This window comes from Sceloporus undulatus, chromosome 7, assembly GCF_019175285.1.
Source record: "Sceloporus undulatus isolate JIND9_A2432 ecotype Alabama chromosome 7, SceUnd_v1.1, whole genome shotgun sequence".
Lineage (NCBI taxonomy): Eukaryota > Metazoa > Chordata > Lepidosauria > Squamata > Phrynosomatidae > Sceloporus > Sceloporus undulatus.
In genome coordinates, this window is record NC_056528.1 from 6,751,242 (window position 1) to 6,772,252 (window position 21,011).

Consider the following 21,011-nt stretch of genomic DNA (forward strand, 5'->3'; position numbering starts at 1 on the left):
GTTGCGAGTTCAAGACCAGCAAAAGGGCCCAAGCTTGACTCAGGCTTGCATCCTTCCGAGGTTGCTAAATTGAGTACCCAGACTGTTGGGGCAAATTAGCTTACTTGCTAATTAGCTTACTTGCTGTTCACCGCTATGATCTTTGGAATAGCTGTATATAAATAACACAAATTATTATTAATTAATTATTACTTGAATTGAGGAGGGAGCAAGCTTGTTTTCTGCTGCTCCAGAGACTAGGATCCAGAGCAATGGATGCAAGCTCCAGGAAAAGAGATTCCAGCTCAACATTAGGAGGAGCTTCCTGAGAGTAAGGGCTGTTTGACAGAGGAACACTTTCCCTTGGAGTGTGGTGGAGTCTCCTTCCTTGGAGGTCTTTAAACAGAGGCTGGATGGCCATCTGTCAGGGCTACTTTGATTGAGAGTTCCTGCATGGCAGAATGGGGTTGGACTGGATGGCCCTTGGGGTCTCTTCCAACTCTATCATTCTACGATTTCTGCAGTGCGGATGCAGCCACAGTCAGCACAAGAGGCAGCGGCGGGTAGAGAAGTAGAACATACCAAACTAATCCTCACCGTATGATTGGATCTGTAGCTGCTATCCTCTCTGTCACAAGCAAGGATTCACTGTAGGTCACATCATTCAAAGCAGGCCCAGAATTACAAGCCAATATAACCTACAATAAGAGAAAGGAAAACAAGGGTCACTGAGCTGAAGACCAGCTGGAAAAGTATACTTATTGAAGGATGCTATGCAAGCTACTAAAAGAAAGATGAATACAGTTGAGCTTGAATGGAGCACGCACATAGGCTTGAATGGGGTGCGCACCAGGTGCGTAGTGGAGGTTACTCCTCTGTGGGCAAATGAGGGGCGACTGTAGACTGTTCTTTGGTGCTTTGTCTGTGGATAAATCCTCGTTGCTGAGTTGTATCTTTTTGCCTTCTGCCTAGGAATCCAGTTTACTAAGACCATTTCAAGTGCCCTCTATTTTGAATTGTTTGCAAATTTGTTAAGAGTGCTGCTAACATCTTTGTTCAAATAAAATGTGAACATGCTGAATAATGGCAGACCTTGGGCCACCATAATCCTTTATAATATTTCCCCCTCAGTTATACATGGATTATAAATACTGAGATCATTATATAATGATATATACACCGAGACCATTAATTTCACCCAGCAAAGGGTTCAATATACAATAATCTACTCTAGAGGATTGGGTTGAAACACAAAGGCGACTATCCCTTCATTATTTATGTACCATTCTCTTTTCCAACCACAAATGGTCATTCATCATGCCTTTCTACCTTGTTTGAGTCATTGATTCCTTTGGGAAAAGGCGGAATACAAATAATAATAATAATAATAATAATAATAATAATAATAATGTTTAATTTAGGATTAGATTGTAATTCGACTGACCTCTGTGCCCCTGGAGAGCAGTTCCCTGACAAAAGGGAAGACGCCTAAAATGATGTCTACTCCGCTGTTGTCTGCAAAAATTAAGGCACATTTATGAGGAGGGCCCTGCAAAGAGAAAAGCAAAAAGGACTATCAGAGAAGAATGGACAGAGTGAAGGTGTCTGTTATCTACACAGAGTAAGAGTTGTCACCTCTCTTCTCTTTTAGCTGGTGAAAATGCTTTGCTGGTCCTCCGAGAGCCACTTTGCAAAGCAAAAACCATCTTTAGGAAGGTAACAGACCCATCAGCTTCTTGCATGCAAAGTCCTGTTTACTTCAAAGAGAGATGGGGCTAATGGAGGATCCGTCTACACTGCAGTTTGACGCTGTTTCGACTGTCATGACTCAATGCTATAGAAATCTGGGATCTGCAGTTTTGTGGGATACCTGGCCTTCTTTGTCAGCAAGCTCCGGTGCCGCAACAAACTGCAATCCCCATTGTTCCATTGGATGGAGCCATGAGGGTTAAAGCATTATCAAACTGTATTAATTCTGCAGTGCGGTAGCTGGTTTTTTTTGGTTACGAAGTTCCTTAAAATCACCCAACTCATTTCAACACGCATATAAGGAAATGAAAGTGGATGGAGGAGAGTACTAGGATTTGTAAATCCTACAAAGCTGTAGTTTCTGTTAGGGCTTAGCACTGGAAACAGTGCTTAATACTCTTGTGTACAAACAAGAGTCCGTAGATCTTAGTCGTTCGGACTTCTTGCACTGCTTTTTTGGCTGTCATTTGTTGAGTTAATTACTTACTATGTAATACATAACGTTATTAATGAAGTGATTGCTAATACTGTTATAATAATGTACTGCTAATTCATCCTTAGTAATAACTAAACTAAATATACCTTGAGCCGTTCCAGCCATTCATTGTAGGAGTCTTCAAGCCAGGGGCGTTCTGTACAGTGGCATAAAAAGTGTCAGGTTAACAACTTTGGTCAGTGTTCGAATTCAGAACCATGCAGGTGGGAATCTTGAGTTGCTTCAGCGGAGGAGCAGAGCCATTAAATATCTCCTTCCAACTGATATTGCAGGAACAATAAGGAACATTTCATAGAGAGCAGAGAAATACAGACCATGGAGTGTTGGCACAGGCTATCTTCATACTCAAAGGCTCCATACGTCTGTCAAAATAAAGCTGCTTCGGGTCACTTTGGAGGTATGCTGTTTAAATGTTGCATGCGTCATAAGAGTCCGGAAGCCGCACCAAAGCCAATATCCAGTCCTAAGGACTGGAGCACAGCTTTGACGCAGCTTCCGGACTCTCAGGATGCATGCATCATTTAAATGGCATACCTCCAAAGTGACCTGAAGCAGCTTTATTTTAGCCTGTCTGTATGGGGCCAAAGATAGTTCTGGATTTATTTCATTGAAGGCTGAATGGGAGATTGTTCTAGATGTTTAACATGCTCCAAGCGTCATAGATCTCTGCCCTCCATGATGCTCTTTATATGTATTTGCTGCCGCCTCCTCACATTACACTCTTCTCAATCAACATACATTCCCCACTAATGCTATCAAGAAGCACCCCAATACCTTGCAATTTCTCCTTGGCTTCTTCAAATCCAAATTGTGGCTCTGTTTCAAGGACGCTGGCAGAGAAAGAAAGAATACAGATGTATTAGGAAGAGAGATTTTTACAGAGATGACGACGACGATGACCGAAATATTAATATCCTGCCCTATATCCGAAGATCTCAGAGCATCTTATAATAAAAGTAGTTTCAAACAATAGATAATAACAATAGTTTTAAAATATTAGACACGTATTAAATAGTTTATCAATTTAAAAAAAGCAGACATTTTAAAATGATTAAAAATCATGTGCAAAGGTAAAGGAAATAGGCCCAAAAGCATTAGTGAAAGGTCAGGCTTTAACTTTGGTGCCAAAATGATGCCAATGTTGGTGCCAATCAAAACTCCAAGGCGAGGCCATTCCACAACTGAGGCACTACTGCAAAGAAGGCACTCTCCCATGTTCTCCCACAATGTATCTCCCCAATAGTTCTACACACACGAGGGTCCTTCCAACAGATCTCAGTTTGCAGGCAGGCATATATAGATAGAGAGAGAGAGAGAGAGAGAGAGGGGGGAGAGAGGTGTTCCCTCTACTATTAAGATCCCAAACCATTTAGAGCTTTAAATGTTATCACCAACACTTTGAATTGAGTGCAGAAGTATATTGGCAGCCAGTGGAAAACTAGGCTTCTGAATGGTGCTCCAGTGACCAAACCTGCTGCAGTTTCCAAGTTATCTTCAAGGGCTGCCCCACATAGAATGGATTGCAGTAGTTTTATTGGGAAGTTACTAATACGTGGACTACTGTGGCTAAGTTATCCCTGTCCAAGAAAGGCCACAGCTGGTAGACCGACCGACCAAGCACTCCAAGGCATTGAGTCAACCTGGGCCTCCAAGGACAACAATGGGTCTAGGAGTACTCCCAGACTACTCACTTGCTCCTTCAAGGAGAACCATCCAAAAGTAAAGATGTCACAATCTCAGTCACCCATGGAAGGAGTTTTGGTTATGGGAATATTTCAGATTTCAAAATTCCAGATCCGGGCGATTCCACCTGAACATATATCAACTTACTTGAAGTCGCACTTTAACAGTTTCGCTGCTTTAATGCCCTCTGCTCGAGTTTTGTGTACTCAGTAAAGAAGCCTTAAGTACAAATGTAAAGAGAAGCTGTACTAACATAGCCACTGATAGGAAAACACTCTCGCTGAGAAACTCTTTCCTCACTCTGACTTGGGGAGAAGGATGAACAAGCTGGGACATTAAGTACACATGATGCCAAGAGAGAGATATGTCTCCCGAAGCCTTCAATTAACAGGCATTGTTAATACAAACGGTTGGAAAGGAAGCCATCTGCCAAGTTTCTTTGCGGCCGGCTATGAATTTGCAACGCCCAAAACATGATGATTGGAAGAAAACCAAGAAATAGCAAGCCACAAGCCATTACTGCTGTGAGAAATATGGGACAAAAACTAAACAAACAGAGATGTGCCAAGAATTTCGGGACTTACTCAGAGACGGCTTTTGCTCCCCAGTCAAAGACATTTCCCGCAAGAAGTCCTTTCACCAAGGCAAACTGCCTCTCCTCCCAACCTAATGAATCCAGAGATTCGATTACACCCGGGTAACATTTTAAAGCTATGCCGTTTTCTTTCTGCTTGACCTGTGAGAAAGACAACATGTTGGAGAAGAGAGAACAGAATGACTCCTTTATCAATACACTTATCCACCTGGTTTATAGTCTCTAACAGGTCAGTCGGTCGTCAGTGGCATGGCATTTTGGAAAATGGAACAGATTAAAACAGCAGAGAATATCGCAGGGGATAAAACCAAACAACCAAACCAAACCAAAATTTAGGGCCCATAAAGAGAGGCCAAAATAAAGCTGCTTTGAGTCACTTTGGAGGGATGCTAAAGAGGCTGGAAGATGCACCAAAGCCATGCTCCAGTCCTTAGGATCCAGAACTTGATTGTGCCAAATGGCATGGCACAGTAGCAACTGAAGCATTCCCCCAAAAAGAAAGACCTCAAGGACAAAAATCCACGTCAGGACATTTTGGGTTCTGAGCTTTTTTCATGGCATTAAAAGAAAACCTGCACATGGCAAGCGCATGAAACTGGAGGGCACAGTTTACAGATATTCAGACGACAATGTCATGTGTTTGCTTCTGTGCGACTCCTGCAACAAAACATGCCTCTGGGGGAAACTAAAAATGTCCTGTCGCAACGGAGGAGGGTGAAATAGACATTTGGTTCCTCGCTCTTGATATCAGTGAAGTCATTAGAAAAATACTGTACAGAGATCATCATGGCGGCCAAAGGACCTTTTATCCAAAAAGTACATTATTTTGCCTTGATGTTCCATTGACATTTGAGACTATTTGGATGACATTACAATTCTTTAGTAAACAGAATTTACCAGGAAACAAGAAGCAAACAAGAAAAGGCAGAGATGGTAAGACTTATGATAACACTTCTACAGACGCCTTCTGACTAAGTCCAAATTAAAGACTATTCTATTTAGGGAAGCCTTCCAACTTTCATCTTGATTTCATGACTGTATATTTCATGATATATTATTTGTATTGATTTACACTTTTATAGTATTGTTTTAGCTTTGTTATATCAATATTTTATTAATTTCATAATCTTGTTTGTGGTTTTAGTGTGGACTATATAAAAATATTAGTAGAACTAAATCAACAGGTGTCTTGAAGGCACACTACTAAGTAGTAGAAGTAGCACATAAAACTAAGGTATGAGAATCAAACCTTAAGTATAGTGAGGTATGCTGAAGTATAGAGAAGTGTACCGAAGGATTTAAATGAAGCCAGGGATTTAGGTGCAGCCATGTTTAAGAGAAAAGGACATACCTTGGAATAGGGATCGGGAAAGTTGAATTCATTCAGACAGTGTTCTCTTGTATCCAACAAACTTCTAACTGTTAAGGTGCCATAGGCACTGCAAAAGAAGAGGGAATGCGCAGATCTGAAAATGGAGAATTAGGTGCCTACCTGAACTTAATACTGAAGTAAAGGGAAGTATTGTAAGGTACAATGTTCCTTGTTTTTCTGCAGTGGAAAAAGATACCCGTGTATGGGATATATAACAGCAACACCCACAGAGGGCACCCCCTTTGCTGTGGACATACTTTTAAAAAGACTATGTGTTGATCCCAATTTATGTGTGTGTGTTTCAAGAGATCTGACATCTGAAGCAAACACTGGGCATGTACAGATCTACCACCTGAAGCAAACTTTGGGCATGTGAAGTTACTCAAATTGGAAGAAGCACTGCATAAAGGACAATACTGATCTTTACCTGACAGTTCTGTGGATGACTATTGGAGTCCAATAGTAGTAGATAACAGGCACTGAACATATACAGGCATTGCTGACGCAACAATTTCTTAACTCAGTGAGATACAGACACAGAGCCCACTTGGCAGTGCCATTTATGCCATTGTATTAAGAAGGGGGGAAAGCAACCAGAAAGCTTCGAAAGCTGGTGCAATTTTGGTTGGCTTAATAAAGGTATCACAAATTTTGGAGTTTGCAAAGTGCTAGCATAAGCTTCCTACACTATGCAAGGTTTGTAGTCGGTACAACTGTCGGCCCTCTGTATTCACGGATTCTGCATCCACAGATTCAACTGCCCAAGGCCTGAATTTGTAAACTACAATTGTAAACTGAATTTGTAAATTCAATTGTAAACTGAATTTGTACACTACAATTTTTGCCATTGTATATATTGGACAATTGCATACAAAGGGATTGGAGCATCCATGCATTTTGGTATCCACTGGAACTCCAGAAGATACCAAGGGTTCACTGTACCTTGGCAAGAAGTAACTAGACCTCAGCTAAGCTCCTCACTGCCACAGTACCAACTTACAAAGGCTGTTGCCTGAGCGTCTGAAGTTTATGCCAGTACTTCTGCCGGAACTTTTCCGCTCGTTCCGCCACATCAACCGAGTCTGGCTGGCTAGCGGCAGCACGCTTGGCAACCTGGCAAGGCAAAAAAGAGAGCAGAGAGCCAGTGTAAATAAGATATCTATTATCTCCAACTGCCTGTGGTTTCACTGAGAAATGAAAGCATGCGGAACTGGGAGGCAATGATAACGTAAGGAGCAGTCTTTACTGAGAGCAAAGCCACCTTGGCTATAAGTAGCTGCTAAGCCTTAAGTGACCAACTTAAATAAGGAGCTGCCAACCCACAAAAGGCAAGAAGAGGATTCTAAGGATTTCAAAACTTCTACTTTCTCTTCCCCAAGAGTCCTTAAATACTGTTTTTAGACACCATTCAACAACAGAATACACAGATTAACATGTAAATCGCTTCTTCTAAACCAACAGTATATATACCCCACTCTCTTCCATGCCAAGCATTCTCAGAAGATGCCAGTCACAGATGCCGGCAAAACGTCAGGAATAAACTCTTCTAGAACATGGCCACAGAGACCCGAAACTCCACAAAAAACAATGGATGCCGGCGATGAAAGCCTTTGGCTTCAAATTGTCTTTGTGTTTATGTCTTGCTTGTTGTGTGCCTTCAAGTCATTTCTGACTTATGGCGACCCAAAGGAGATCCAACTAATCAAAGAGTTTTGTTTTGGGGATTTTATGGCAAGATTTGTTCAGAGTGCCTTCTTCCGAGGCTGAGAGCGTGCGACTTGCCCAAGGGTCAGCCAATGGGTTTCCAAGGTTGAGCACTGTTTCAAACTCTGGCCTCTAAAGTTATAGTGCAACACTCAAATATCTTCACCATACTGGATCTCTCCCTCATAAAAGCATGCTTAAAAAGCATAAGATCCCACTGAGGCTGTGTCTGGACTGCAGAAATAATGCGATTTGACGTTACTTTAACTGCCATGGCTCAATGCTATGCGATTCTTAGATTTGTAGTTTTGTGAGATATTTATCCTTCTCCAAATTACAAATCCCATAATTGCATAGCATCGAGCCATGGTGTTAAACTGCTTTACATCCGTAGTGCAGATGCAGCCTCAGTTTCCACATATGCTTTGTCCCAAAGCTTCCAGACTCAGAAATTTGCAGGCTGTTCTCACAAATCCATATAACTATGCAGGGATGAGACAAGTAATCTTTACCCCATCCAAAGCCTCCTCGAAGCAAGAGAGCCAATATTTCCTGGCCATCGCATCGTCTGTGAGGTCAACAGTGTCGGGGATATAAGTGGATGGGTCCTTCAGCAAGGGAAGATTCACAAGCGTTCGCTCCAAACGGTCCATTTCCAACATGTCAAACTGGGGAAGGAGAGAAAAGGTTGGGGAGGCTGAGGGTCTTGGTAGTCTAAAGAAGTAACATTTCCAAACTCTGCTGAAAGGCTGTGTAACCCGCCTTGAGGAGACTCACTGTGCCACTCCTTTCTCGCTGAACGGGGCAGATATCGGGAGACGTACTCATGAGGCCAGAACTGCCAGCGTAGTTCTCTCCCCAACTGTAGAGATTGGGATCTTGGAAGGGGCAGAGAGGCAAAAACAGAAAGCATATGTAAGGAAAACGGGCAGAGAATCCTTGACAAGTGCCAAAATGATAGTCATGCTTAATATATCTTAAGTTTTATTTAAGCAACTGTACATTATTTATATATGCTTATTATACAAAGGGATCTTGTAGCATCTTTGAGACTAATGGAGTTTTGTGCCCTCATAATGCACAAATGCATGTCAAGGAAAGGGGAAACTTATTTGTGATAGCGTTGGGAGCACAGCCTTCCCACAAATACCTATACTTTTCCAGAACACTACACTTACAGGCTATGATAGCCCTCTTTAAATACTTGAAGGGATGTCATATTGAGGAGGGAGCAAGCTTGTTTTCTGCAGCTCCAGAAAACAGGACCCGGAGCAATGGATGCAAGATGCAGGAAAAGAGATTCCACCTCAACATTAGGAGGAACGTCTTGACAGTAAGGGCTGTTCGACAGTGGAAGATACTCTTTCCTCAGAGTGTAGTGGAATCTCCCTCCTTGGAGGTCTTTAAACAGAGGCTGGATGGCTATCTGTTGGATATGCTTTGATTGGGATTTCCTGCATGACAAAATGGGGTTGGATGGCATGGCCCTTGGGGTCTCTTCCAACTCTACGATTCTATGATATGCAGTTGTACTTACTGTCTTGTTCAGCTCCTTTTAAAAATGCCCCAATGGCTCCCAAGTAGCCTTCATGTCTCAGGAACAAGGCCTGAACTTCCCCCTGCCGCAATATAAAACATTGTGTTTGGATGATGGCCCCTGAGTCCATCGGTTCTTTGCAAGATCACATTTACAGCTCTCTAAGTACAGAAAATAGTCGCAACACTAGATTGAAGCTGAAACTCTAAACTGTATTCTGGTGTGATGAAATAAGTACTTGAACCAAACCTTTCAATATGCTGTTTTCATATCCAGAGTAAAAGAGAATCCTGAAGCGGATATGTTTCAGAAGCAGAGAGCCACTGAATATAATACTTATTCCCTTTTCACCTTCGGCTGGTCACCTATTTCTACCTTGCCACCAAAGAACCACGTGGCACCCTTAAGACCAACAGATTTCTCATAGCTTGAGCCGTTGTAAGTTACAATTCAATTCACCGTATGTGTGAAATACCTCTTAGGTTTAAGTATGTGTGCAAAGTGTACATAGTTGAAGGTAGGACCAGAGTAAAATTGCTAACAGTGAAGATCGGGTGGCATCCTGATATTATCATAAGGTTTTTGGCGCCAATGTGCCGTCCAAATATATCCCAGCCCCGCTTCCAAGAGGGCTCCGGCGGGCCTTTTTTCAAGCCGAAAACCTCCTGGATCCGAAAAGAGCCGCGAGGAGCGGCTCTGCAAGCAGGAAAGGACTCGGGATGTATTTGGGCAACAAAATTTGAGCCAGAAACCTTGTGATATCAGGATGCCGCCTGAATTAAGGGTCAAACTGGATTGAGGTATGCTGATTTAAACATCCATGTGATAAGCTCCTTCATTTGAAACCCTGAGAACCCCTGGGTTGAGGGTTTTGAAAACCAGTAACTGAATTTCATGTCATAGTCACTCTCAGAAAAGAGACTGGTCACTTTTGGTCTGAACTAACCCTTTGCAGAAGACCTTACGAAATGAAGTTAAGGCTATAAGTTGTCCACCTTCAAACTAGAATAACTGAAAGACTTTTTGGTTGATGTTGTATATCTGGAGGCAAAGCTCATCACTGTTACTATGGCCTGTTACAGACTGCCCAAATAAAGCTGTTTCAGGTCTCTTTGGAGGTATGCTGTTTAAATGATGCATGGGTCCTAAGAGTCCGGAGGTCGTGCCAAAGCCACACTCCATTCCTAAGCACTGGAGTGCAGCTTTGGTGCAGCTTCTGGATTCTTAGGATGCATGCATCACTTTAACAGCATGCCTCCAAAGAAGCAGCTTTATTTTGGCAGTCTTTAACAGGCCTATGCTTTTCTCCCAAAGAAGTATGAATAGGATTGTAAAGCTCATTCTTTACATAACCACACCTCTGAAGTCCCCATTCCACCCTCTAATATACACTGCCGCTTTCTTTTTCCCCTCTAACATAAGGTTGCCACCACCTCCTCACGTTCTCAAGCCTACATGTCACGAAATAATCAAGTTTTCACTACCTTGGAGAAGAAATTAATACTGTAAGTGATTGTGCGCATGGTGACAGGGTGCCCTCGAATGAAGAAGCCCCCAAAATAGATTTTGTTCAGATTGTGAAGTTTGGCATAGAGGCAAGCCAGCTGTCCAATGTCATTGCTAATCATATGCAGCAAGCTTTTGGCCATGTCTTCTTTGGAAAAGTCTAAAGAAAGAGAAAGAGACAGAATGAGAGAAAGACAGACAGAGACAGAGAGATTGGAGGGGTTATTTCATCAATGATGATTCTCATAAGTGTATCGAGAACGATCTGAGGAATAGCATACTCTGGGCAAGTTACATTCTATTAACCTCAGAGGGAGGCAATGGCAAACTCCTCTGAACAAATCTTGCCAAGAAAACCCTGTGATAGGCTCTCCTTAAGATGACCATAAGTCAGAGACAAAACAAGGAATACCTGCCTTTCCAGATGCTGGATTGCAAGCCCTGTAAGATTTCACTAGCATAGCCAATGGTGACGAACAATGGCAGTTTAATTTTAGGGCTACATTTGGCTGGCTATCACCAATTCTTAAGAAATCAGGAGCCCACAACTACTCTTTCTTTAAAAGAGAGCAGTGTGAGACAGCAAGATAAGGGAGATATCTGTGTGTGCTTGGGGTCAGGTCATCATAAAACAGGACAGCACCATAAAACAGATTGTCGACTGTTACCTTTGTCTGCCGTGGCAGATTTCCCAAAACTACTGGCTATTAGGTTTCCACTGAGTCCGAGAGTCTGGTAGGCCCCACCGTATACATCTTTCACCAGCATGTCGACGTTGGTGTGCTGTCCCTTCGAAGCAAGCTGCAGAAGCTCATCGAACTTCTAAAAGAAACCCCAACCCCAAAATGCATCATTCAAGCACCTCTTGATGGATATATTCGCAATTATAACGGTCATTCTATAATTCATGCAAAGAGACATGGGTGTCATTGCCACCTTTTTTCCAATATGGCTACCTTTCCCAGGCCTGGTTCACAATGATGTTCTCGGCCCATGTCTTTGTCAACTTCAGGGGAGGATTTGGATATCTAATGTTTGTCCATCCAAAAATATTGTTTTAAAAAAATAATCCCTTGCACATAGAGAACTAGTGTGTCAGGGCAAAAGCTAAATTGTAACCCTTCTTTTTGATATGCTACTTTGTATTTGTGGAATGAGGTGAGGTGGGGATTTTTAGAAGACATGATAGTTGCCTTAGAGTCACCAGAAGTCAGAAACTACTTGAAGGCACACAACAACATCAACAACAACATCAACAACAGCAAGTCCTTACTTGCAGCATGCCTGTCTCAAAATGGCCTCCCTGTTGCATACCTTCATGTCTTTTCGTTTTAAACACAGGCCCTTTATTTTAAATTTCAGGGTACAGTCATTTTGTGATGGTTGTCCTTTTCACTCTCTAGATTGATTGATTGTTGCTGTGGTGTTACAATGGAGTTGTGTTACTAGATGTACTTCTGCCAATGCTATGCCCCCTCAAAATTACCTCTCAAGCAGGGAAGTGTACCAACTAAAGGGCTTCTGAGGTGCTGTAGACTAGTAAGTTAGGAAATGACAACTGCAGTTCTCTCTTGGTTGCACAACACATTTAGGTAGGTAGTTGGAAAGAATCCTTGGCATGAAGTTGAAGGCTTTTCATGGCAGGCGTCCATAGATTTTTTGTGGGTTTTTCGGGCTATGTGGCCATGTTCTAGAAGAGTTTATTCCTCTTTGCATATCCTCCCACCCTGAGGCTTTGCCATCAACAACAGAGCAATACACAAATCAACATGGAGATCACTCCTCCCTACCCAGGCTCTCATACCCACTCTCTTCCATGCCAGCATTCTCTGAAGATGCCAGCCACAGATGCGGGAGAAACGTCAGGAATAAACTCTTCTAGAACATGGCCACATAGCCCCAAAAAACCACAAAAAACAATCCTTGGGGTCCTTTGATTGGGAGACTGCCAAAGCCATCATTTCCCAGAACCTTGCTTTGCAGTATTTGAGAAACCCTTCAGTTGGGGGGGCCAGCTGGCTTAAAAGTTTGGGGCTTATGTTCTATCTTTAACAGCTACAAATATGAATCCCAAACGTTATGAGACTGTAAGTTTGACTCACGATCTCATAAAAATTGGATGTCAGGATGTGAAAAGTTTTATTTGTTGATTTACTGGATTTCTGTGGTTCATTTCTTTCAGAATTTGTTTTGTATTTTGTATGACATTCAGAAAATTGTTGGCCTGGGGCAACTGGCAAGAGATAAACATATATAATACACACAATCAGTCTTGGAGTCCTGTGGCCATCCAGACCATTTCCCTGCCACACACATATTCAGACCCCCTAATACAAGTTAACCAAGTGTGAGTGACCATAAGATCTTTCTACAAAAAGACACAGCACAAACTTGCACCACATACTCTGGGTGCAATTCTACTTCTCCCCTAGAGGAAGGCTCAGGTGCGGGACAGACGGGTGCAATAGAGCGCCCTCATCATGTGCGAGGGGCGGCGCTTCCAGACTCCCCTGGCCCCTGATGAGGGTGTCAAAATGGCGGCGCCCTGTACAGATGGGTGTCGCCATCATTACGTGATGGACGCCTAGCGTCTGCACGTCGCGGAGCCATTGGAACGTTGCGAGTGCACCATTGGTGCACTGCGGCATCACAATGGCACCACAAGAAGAACCTGCTTTTTGTGCGTTCTTTTTGGTCCACGGGGAAGTCCCGCAGTCTGGAGGCTGCGGCTTCCCCATGGACCAAAGCTGTGCGCCAGGAGACTGTCCTTTTTGGACAGTCTGTCCCATGCCATAGAGTTCCCTCCCACCTCCCTGCTCAATATTAAGGCTATAGCATGCGTCCATAACACAATGAAAGAGTACCTTCTCGTTTTACCTTTGTTTTTGTGAGCAATGCTCCGAGACCCCAAAAAGTGCCACCTCCAATGGAACTGCCTCCAATCCATTCAAACTTATCCTCTGTTTCCACCTAGCCAAGGCAAGAAAGAACAAGAGAAGCACAAAAAGATAAAGAATTGTATTATTTACACTTCCCAGGATTCCCTAGCATGGAACCAGGGCAGTTAAACTGGTTTCAAATTGGATTATTTTGGACCTATGTAAATGCCCACCACTGGCCAAAAGAGGGGCAACTTTTAGGAACAACTTTGGAAAAGAATAAAGATGATGTACTTGAATCAATGCAATGTTTGGAGCAAGTCCCTGAGAGGTTAAAGCAGTGGTCCCCAAACTGTGCCCTTTAAGAGATGTTGGACTTCATCTCCCAGAAGCCTCAGCCATGTTGGCCAAGAGTCTGGGATTCTGGGAGCTGAAGTCCAACATTCCTTTAAGAGCACAGTTTGGGGACCGTTGGTTAAAGGCTCACCTAGAAATACTATAGATTGAGTCTTCCTTAACCGAAATTCCAAAATGTAACTCCACAATCCAAAATGTTTTTTGTGGGTGGCTGAGATAGTGACAGCCTTTGCTTTCGGATGGTTCAATGGACACAAACATTGTTTTGCGCGCAAAATTAACAAAAACACTACGTATAAAATTACCTTCACTATAGAAACCCCAGATCCGATATTAACTAGCAAGTAAGGGAAAATATGCGGGTGGTTCATCTGAAACCGAAACTCCGGATCCGCATCCTTCATGTACACAAATGCCTCATTGGGGATGTTCTTGAGCACAAAGTTGCATCCCTTGATTAAGCAAGTCATGACATCTTCTTTATCTAACCTAAAAGGTTGGGAGACACAAATGGGAGGCACAGTTTTTTAGAATTGGTCAATGGCGATCAATGCCCTCTGCGCATAAATAGGTCAGGTGTCTTCAAAATCAGTGCACTGAAAGGTTCTAGTTCTTTCTAGCTACAAGAAATGGTCTGCCCTTGAATATTCACAGAGGGACGACCTCCATTAATTTCAATGGGGTGTGCCTCCATGTGCTTGCAGGCACTCGTCCCATTCAAGTCTATGGGGCTTAAATATCGGTGAGTCTGTTTTCGCCGGGGGTCTGGAATGGATCCCCTGCGAAAATGGAGGTCTGACTGTATTTGTTTCTCAAGAAGAGGATTTTCCAAGTAGCTATATAAATGCCACCCATGCAAGTAATGTGCCATTCAAAGTAACTGGCTTACTTGGCTCTGCGGTGAAGCTGTTGTGGGTACAAAGCGATTGAAGGAGTATGCCCCATTCAAAACTAATAACTCTCCACGCGAGCCACTTTTTCACCTTTCAACTTACTTCAGTCCCAGCTTCTTCTCAATGAGGTCTTTGAATTTGTAGGCGCCGCCTCCGGTGGCTTTGATCACTTTTGTTTCTGTGTTGACAAGGTGGTCTTTGATGAAATCCAGGCAGGTTTCGATATAGGTGTTCTCAAACTTAATGAAATGCAGCCGAGCTGTTATCTCCTCCTGGACCGTGATTTCGTACGGCGATTCTGGTTCTATGTCCTTTGGGAGCAACAACGACAACAACAACAAAAAGACACCCAACAAGCAAACCAGCAAAGCTCTCTGTTGCTGACTTTTCTCTCCAAGACTTCTTCAAGAAGGAAAACTAATACAAGTATATCTGCTCTCCGCTTTTCTCTCTCCGTTTTGTTGTTCATGCATGTTTAGTAAGGAATTCATTCTAGCAGCAGCTGCTGTTTACTTTGCCTGTTGTAAGCAGGCACACAAAGCTACAGTTGGTTCAGCTTGCAAAGAATCTGCTCTTTCTCTACTCAAACTTTAGAGCATCATTTACTACAGACGTGCTTCTACAACCCCCAAAAAGGCAGCTTTTTTTCCCCTCAGAGGCTTTGGTCCAAAACATACTGCAGAAATAATCCAGTTTTGAGACCCCTTTAACTGTCCTGGCTAAGGGCTAGGGAATCCTGGGAATTGCACCAGAGCTCTCTGACAGAGAAAGTTAAACTACACAGAACTATTGTTCCCAGAATTGCCTAGCATTGAGCCAGGGCACTTAAAGCAGTCTCCAAATGGATGATTTTCTGCAGTGTGCTTTTGGCCTTTGATAACCGAGGTTCACTGTATTGTGGTTGTGTGCAGTTTCTGTAAATTGGCACCCCTGCGCCAGAGCAAGGCATGCAGTAGGTATCGCAACACACACTTGGGTCTGCTTCAATAAACTTAGCATCAATAAATATAAAGCGTCCACAAAACTACCAACTTACCTTCCCCGACTGGTCAAAAGATCGCACCCTTGCCACTTTATGTTGCACTGTTGAATAATACGCCAGCTTGGCTAAGGACCCACCTGTTGGCAAAAAGTGACAGGTATGAGATAGACGCCTGGACATATCTATCAGAGTCACTTTGGCAAGTACAAGTCCATTTTATGTTGGGCTTCGTTCACAAAAATTGGTCCATCTTAAAACACTAAGCACAGCTAGAAGACATATCCAAGGGTATCCGTGTTGGCCATACAGCAAAGTACAATCAGATCCAAAATCCACCAAACAGTGGTATTTATTTAGAAGGGCAAAAAAAGGACGATAGGAGCGGTGAAGAACAAACCATATGAGAAAAGGTTGAAGGAGGTGAGCATGTTCAGCTTGGTAGAAGAGAAGATAGAGGGATGAAATGATAGCACTCTTGAAATACGTCATGGGATGTCACAAAAAGGAGAACACAAGCTTGTTCTCTGCTGCCCCAGAAGGTAGGACCAGGTCTAATGGTTTTAAGTTACAGGAGAGTAGATTATGATTGAACATTAGAAGGAACTTCTTGATAGTGAGAGTGGTTCAGTGATGGAATCAATTGCCTAGAGATATGAGCATATGAGAAACTGAAGCATGTCCAAAGGAGAGCGACTAAAATGGTGAAGGGCCTTGAAACCATGTCCTATGAGGAATGCCTTACGGAGCTGGGGATGTTTAGCCTGGAGAAGAAAAAGTTAAGAGGTGATATGATAGCCCTGTTGAAAAGATGTCATATTGAGGAGGGAGCAAGCTTGTTTTCTGCTGCTCCAGAGAATAAGACCCGGAACAATGGAAAAGAGGAATTCCACCTCAATATTAGGAGGAACTTCCTGACATAAGGGCTGTTTGACAGTGGAAGACAATTCCTTGGGAAATGGTGGAGTCTCCTTCTTTAGAGGTCTTTAAACAGAGGATGTCCAACCCCATTCAGTACAACCCCATTCTGCCATGCAGGAACTCCCTTTCAAAGCACCCCCAAAAGATGCCCATCCAGCCTCTGTTTAAAGACCTCCAAAGAAGGAGACTCCAGTGCTCTCCGAGGGAAATATCATTCGTTGTGGAACATGTTCCATATTAATCCCTTCTCATCCATATAAAGTGGTCCCTCCACATTCGCTGGGGTCAGGGATGAAGGACCCCTGTGAATACGCAAATACAAAAACACTATTCTTTTTACCCGGGAGAACACCTCTCTAGGAATCTCCAGGTCCTCCGGTGCAACTCTGTGGTCAACATCTACCAGAAATTGGTCATAGAATCACGGAGGACCTACAAATGCCTAGAGAAGGTTTTTCTCTAGGAACTTCTAGGGTCTCCTGCACAACTCTATGGTCAGCAGCAGCCAGAGGTTGATCACAGAATCGTAGTGGAGAACCTACAAATGCCTAGAGAAGGGTTTTCTCTAGGAACATCTCTAGGTTCCCCAGCACAACTCTATGGTTAACTTCCAGCAGAATTGCGCTGGAGGACCTAGAGATTCCTAGGGATGACATATTGATCAAAACGGCAAATAATCAATTCCGCCAAAGTCAAAGCCACAAATGTGGAGGGCCAGCTTTTCTATTACTCTGGTATGCATATGTACACAACACTCAGAATGTAAAGCACTGTATAAATGTTATGACATCTATTAGCTGTGTTGGCCATTTGGTATTTTTGTGTTGAAGATAAAATCTATGTTGGGGCAATATCTTTAGTAAGCCAACCAGAGGGACACAAAATACCAAAGTCAGGATGGTATAGACCAGCGGCTCCCAAACCTCTATTCTCCAGATGTTTTGGACTTTGGCTCCCAGATCTCCTGACCGTTGACCAAGTTGGCTGGGGCTTTTAGGAGCTGAGGTCCAAAACGCCTGGAGGACCAAAGTTTGGGAACTGTAGCATTTCCAATTTCTAGGTAGGGTTGTGAAAGCTGGACAGGGCAGGTCCTGTCTTTAGAGGGCATAGAAAGCGTCTTCCCCACAAACTCTTGGCAGGGAAACTGGATGGCACATGGCTCAAGCCTGTCCTGGTGTAAACAGCCCAGACGAAGTCCACCCAGTTCCCCATCAGAAATGGGGTATACCTAATTCTAAATGTAAATTAAATACCTCTGGAGCCCTCCATTCCAATGCTGGGAAGCTGTTTAAAATGTGTCCCACTGAACTGTCCTGTGTCACTGCCAATCACAGAATCATAGAGTGGGAAGAGACCACAAGGGCCATCCAACCCAACCCCCTGCCATGCAGGAACTCTCAATCAAAGACACTATACTGTTATTAATCGCTTTCTCTAAGGTCAGAACAAGGTGTCCAGCCGTGTGGTCATAGAATCGTAGCATTGGAAGAGACCCCCAAGGGCCATCCAGCCCAGCCCCATTCTGCCATGCAGGAACTCTCAATCAAAGCATCCCCGACAGATAGCCATCCAGCCTCTGTTTAAAGACTTCCAAAGAAGGAGACTCCATCATATGCAGCATATTCCACTGTCGAACAGCCCTTACTGTCAGGAAGTTCCTCCTAATGTTGAACTGGAATCTCTTTTCCTGGAGCTTGCATCCATTGTCCCAGGTCCTATTCTCTGGAGCAGCAGAAAACAAGCTTGCTCCCTCCTCAATATGACATCCCTTCAAGTATTTAAACAGGGCTCTCATATCACCTCTTAACCTTCTCTTCTCCAGGCTAAACATCCCCAGCTCCCTAAGACTTTCCTCATAGGGCTTCATGGTTTCCAAACCCTTCACCATTTTAGTCGTCCTCCTTTGGACACATGGCTCCAGTTTCTCAATGTCCTTTTTGAATTGTGGGGCGCAGAACTGGACACAGCATTATTCCAGGTGGATATTACTGGACCCTCATTCTGACCTCAGAGTTAAGCAACTCATCTCTAGAGAGACCATTTAGGCATCTGTAGGCCTTCCAGAGCAATTGCTGTCAACCTTTGACAGATGCTGACCATAGAGTTGCATTGGGGGACCTAGAAATTCCTAGAGAGGGCATTTGTTTAGGCATTCTTCCAGCGCACAACCATAGCAACCTCTGGCAGATGTTGACCATAGAGTTGTCTTGGAGGACCTAGAAATTCCTAGAGATAACACTTAGCCATCTGTAGGTCTTCCAGAGCCACTGCAGTGACAGATGTTGACCATAGAGTTGCCCTGGAGGACCTAGAAATGCCTAGAGAGGCGTTCTCTCAGGCAAACAAGAAAAAGTGTATTATTGTTATTATTAGTGGTCTCCCCACTTTCACAAGGGCTCTTGAGCCCCTAAACCCCAGAAAATGTGTATAAAATCTGTATAAACAAAAATAAAAGCCTTCTTTAAACCCTGAGGCCTAGCTTTCCTCTGCAGCCTTCCCAACCCCCTATAGATTTTTATTTCTCCCATAGGAACCTTGCTTATTCTGCATGTATCCCCCCCATTACTGTAAGCCTTCTAAACCAGCGCGCTGGGATTTGTAGTCTTTTATCCAGCAGCAGCCATAGAAGCCAATGGAGGTTGCAACTACAACTACCGTCGGCCCCGGCGCCGGATGCGCCGCCGCAGAGCACTTCGGGAAATGATGTCTCCGCCCACTTCGCTCGCTATAGTCTCAAATGAGGGCCGGGACTCCACTTCCCGAAGTGCTTTGCGCGCCCGCCTTCTCGGTCAGTGGCTGCCTCACAGCAATGGCGGCGGCCGCGGCGGAGGCGGGCGAGAGGAGCGAGCGCGGCTCACCGATGTCGATGGCGAAGCGCTTGGCGTTCTCCAGGTTGCGGAAGATCTCGTCCGGCGGGAGGGTGATGCTCTTGTCCAGGCTGCCGCTGACCGCGACGCCGCCGCCGCTGCTTCTCTTGCCGCCGCCTCGGTCCGCCATTTTGGACGCATAGACCCCGCCGTCGCTCGCTCTTCGCCCGGCCTCATTAGCTATGCAAATTTATGCGCATATGATTTGCATGGTAATACCAAGAGGAGGGGAGGAAAAGAACGAAACCAATCGCCGAAGGGGGCGGGGCCAGCGTGGCGTAGTGGTTCCAGCGTCGGACTGGGAGCCTGGAGTCCCGGGTTCGAGTCCCAGCTGCGCCAAGAAGAAAGGTTCTCCTCAATGGCAAAAGAAAGGAGGACCAGGCACCACAAAATGGAGGACAGGGCAAGATTTTTGGGAAGGTGCCCTGAAATGGAGGACAGTCCACAAAAAGGGAGGACAGTACACAACAAAAGTTTATAATACACACTCATATATACAGGTATATATATATATATATATATATATACAGTACACATATACATATTCATATATAAATATATAGGTTCATATATTTAAGCATCTGTATACCCACACACACACACACATAATACATAATACAATTATTCAGGTTCATTCATATATAGAAACATATATGAACATATATTTAGGTATATATACACACACATATATGTGTGTGTGTTTATGTGTATAATATATATAATACACATAATTGTGTAATACACATTCATATTCAGGTTCATACAGAGCCTCAATATAGGAATACTGTGTGTATGTGTATATATATGTATATATATAGTCATTTCTTCATACATTTCATTCATACATATGCTCATTCATACATATGTTGATACATTTAGGCATGCATGGCAGGGGGTTGGGTTGGATGGCCCTTGTGGTCTCTTCCCACTCTATGATTCTGTTCATATATTTAATCACACATATATATATTTAATCACACACACACACACACACATACATATATATATATATACATATATGTATAAACGCACGTGTGTGTGTATGTGTATATATATATATATATATGCCTAACTGTATCAACGTATGTATGAATGGGCATATGCATGAATGAAATGTATGAAGAAATGAATATATATATATATATATACACACACACACACACATATATATATATATATATATTCATATATTTAGGTTCTGTATGAACCTGAATAGGAACGTGGACCTTTGCTGATGGAGCTCAGTCCCTTCCCAGAAGATGGCAGCACACTACAATTTGAACACATTGGTTACACTTTCAAGGCAGGAACCTGAATATGAACTGGAATATATGGGTGTGTATTATTATGACACAATTACACAATTATGAGTGTGTTTTATACACACACACACACACACACAGTGGACCCTTGCTATACGCTGGGGTTTGGTTCCAAAATCCCCTGTGGATAACAAAATCCATGGATGCTCAAGTCCCATTACATATAATGACA

The 21,011-nt window shown here is 43.4% G+C and overlaps 2 protein-coding genes across 2 annotated transcripts in view; one reads left to right on the forward strand and one right to left on the reverse strand.

Annotated features, from left to right (window-relative positions):
* Positions 1 to 556: 556 nt before the first annotated feature.
* On the reverse strand, positions 557 to 19,647 carry PANK4 (pantothenate kinase 4 (inactive)). The gene is made up of 17 exons (XM_042478736.1): positions 19,509 to 19,647; positions 15,787 to 15,869; positions 14,853 to 15,061; positions 14,163 to 14,346; positions 13,499 to 13,591; positions 11,290 to 11,443; positions 10,600 to 10,781; positions 9,116 to 9,197; positions 8,356 to 8,456; positions 8,091 to 8,246; positions 6,875 to 6,987; positions 5,854 to 5,941; positions 4,492 to 4,643; positions 2,999 to 3,054; positions 2,311 to 2,360; positions 1,424 to 1,528; positions 557 to 677 (listed from the first exon to the last, which is right to left on the reverse strand). The coding sequence occupies exons 1-17, from the start codon at positions 19,645 to 19,647 to the stop codon at positions 573 to 575; spliced, it is 2,052 nt and encodes a 683-aa protein (XP_042334670.1). The 3' UTR covers positions 557 to 572.
* Positions 19,648 to 19,699: 52 nt separating this feature from the next.
* The window catches only part of LOC121936471 (transcription factor HES-5-like), a 28,928-nt gene continuing 27,616 nt past the window's right edge, over positions 19,700 to 21,011 (forward strand). Inside the window, exon 1 of the mRNA XM_042478738.1 lies at positions 19,700 to 20,017. Within this exon, the coding sequence (XP_042334672.1) occupies positions 19,700 to 20,017 (318 nt within the window). The remainder of the gene's footprint in view (positions 20,018 to 21,011) is intronic.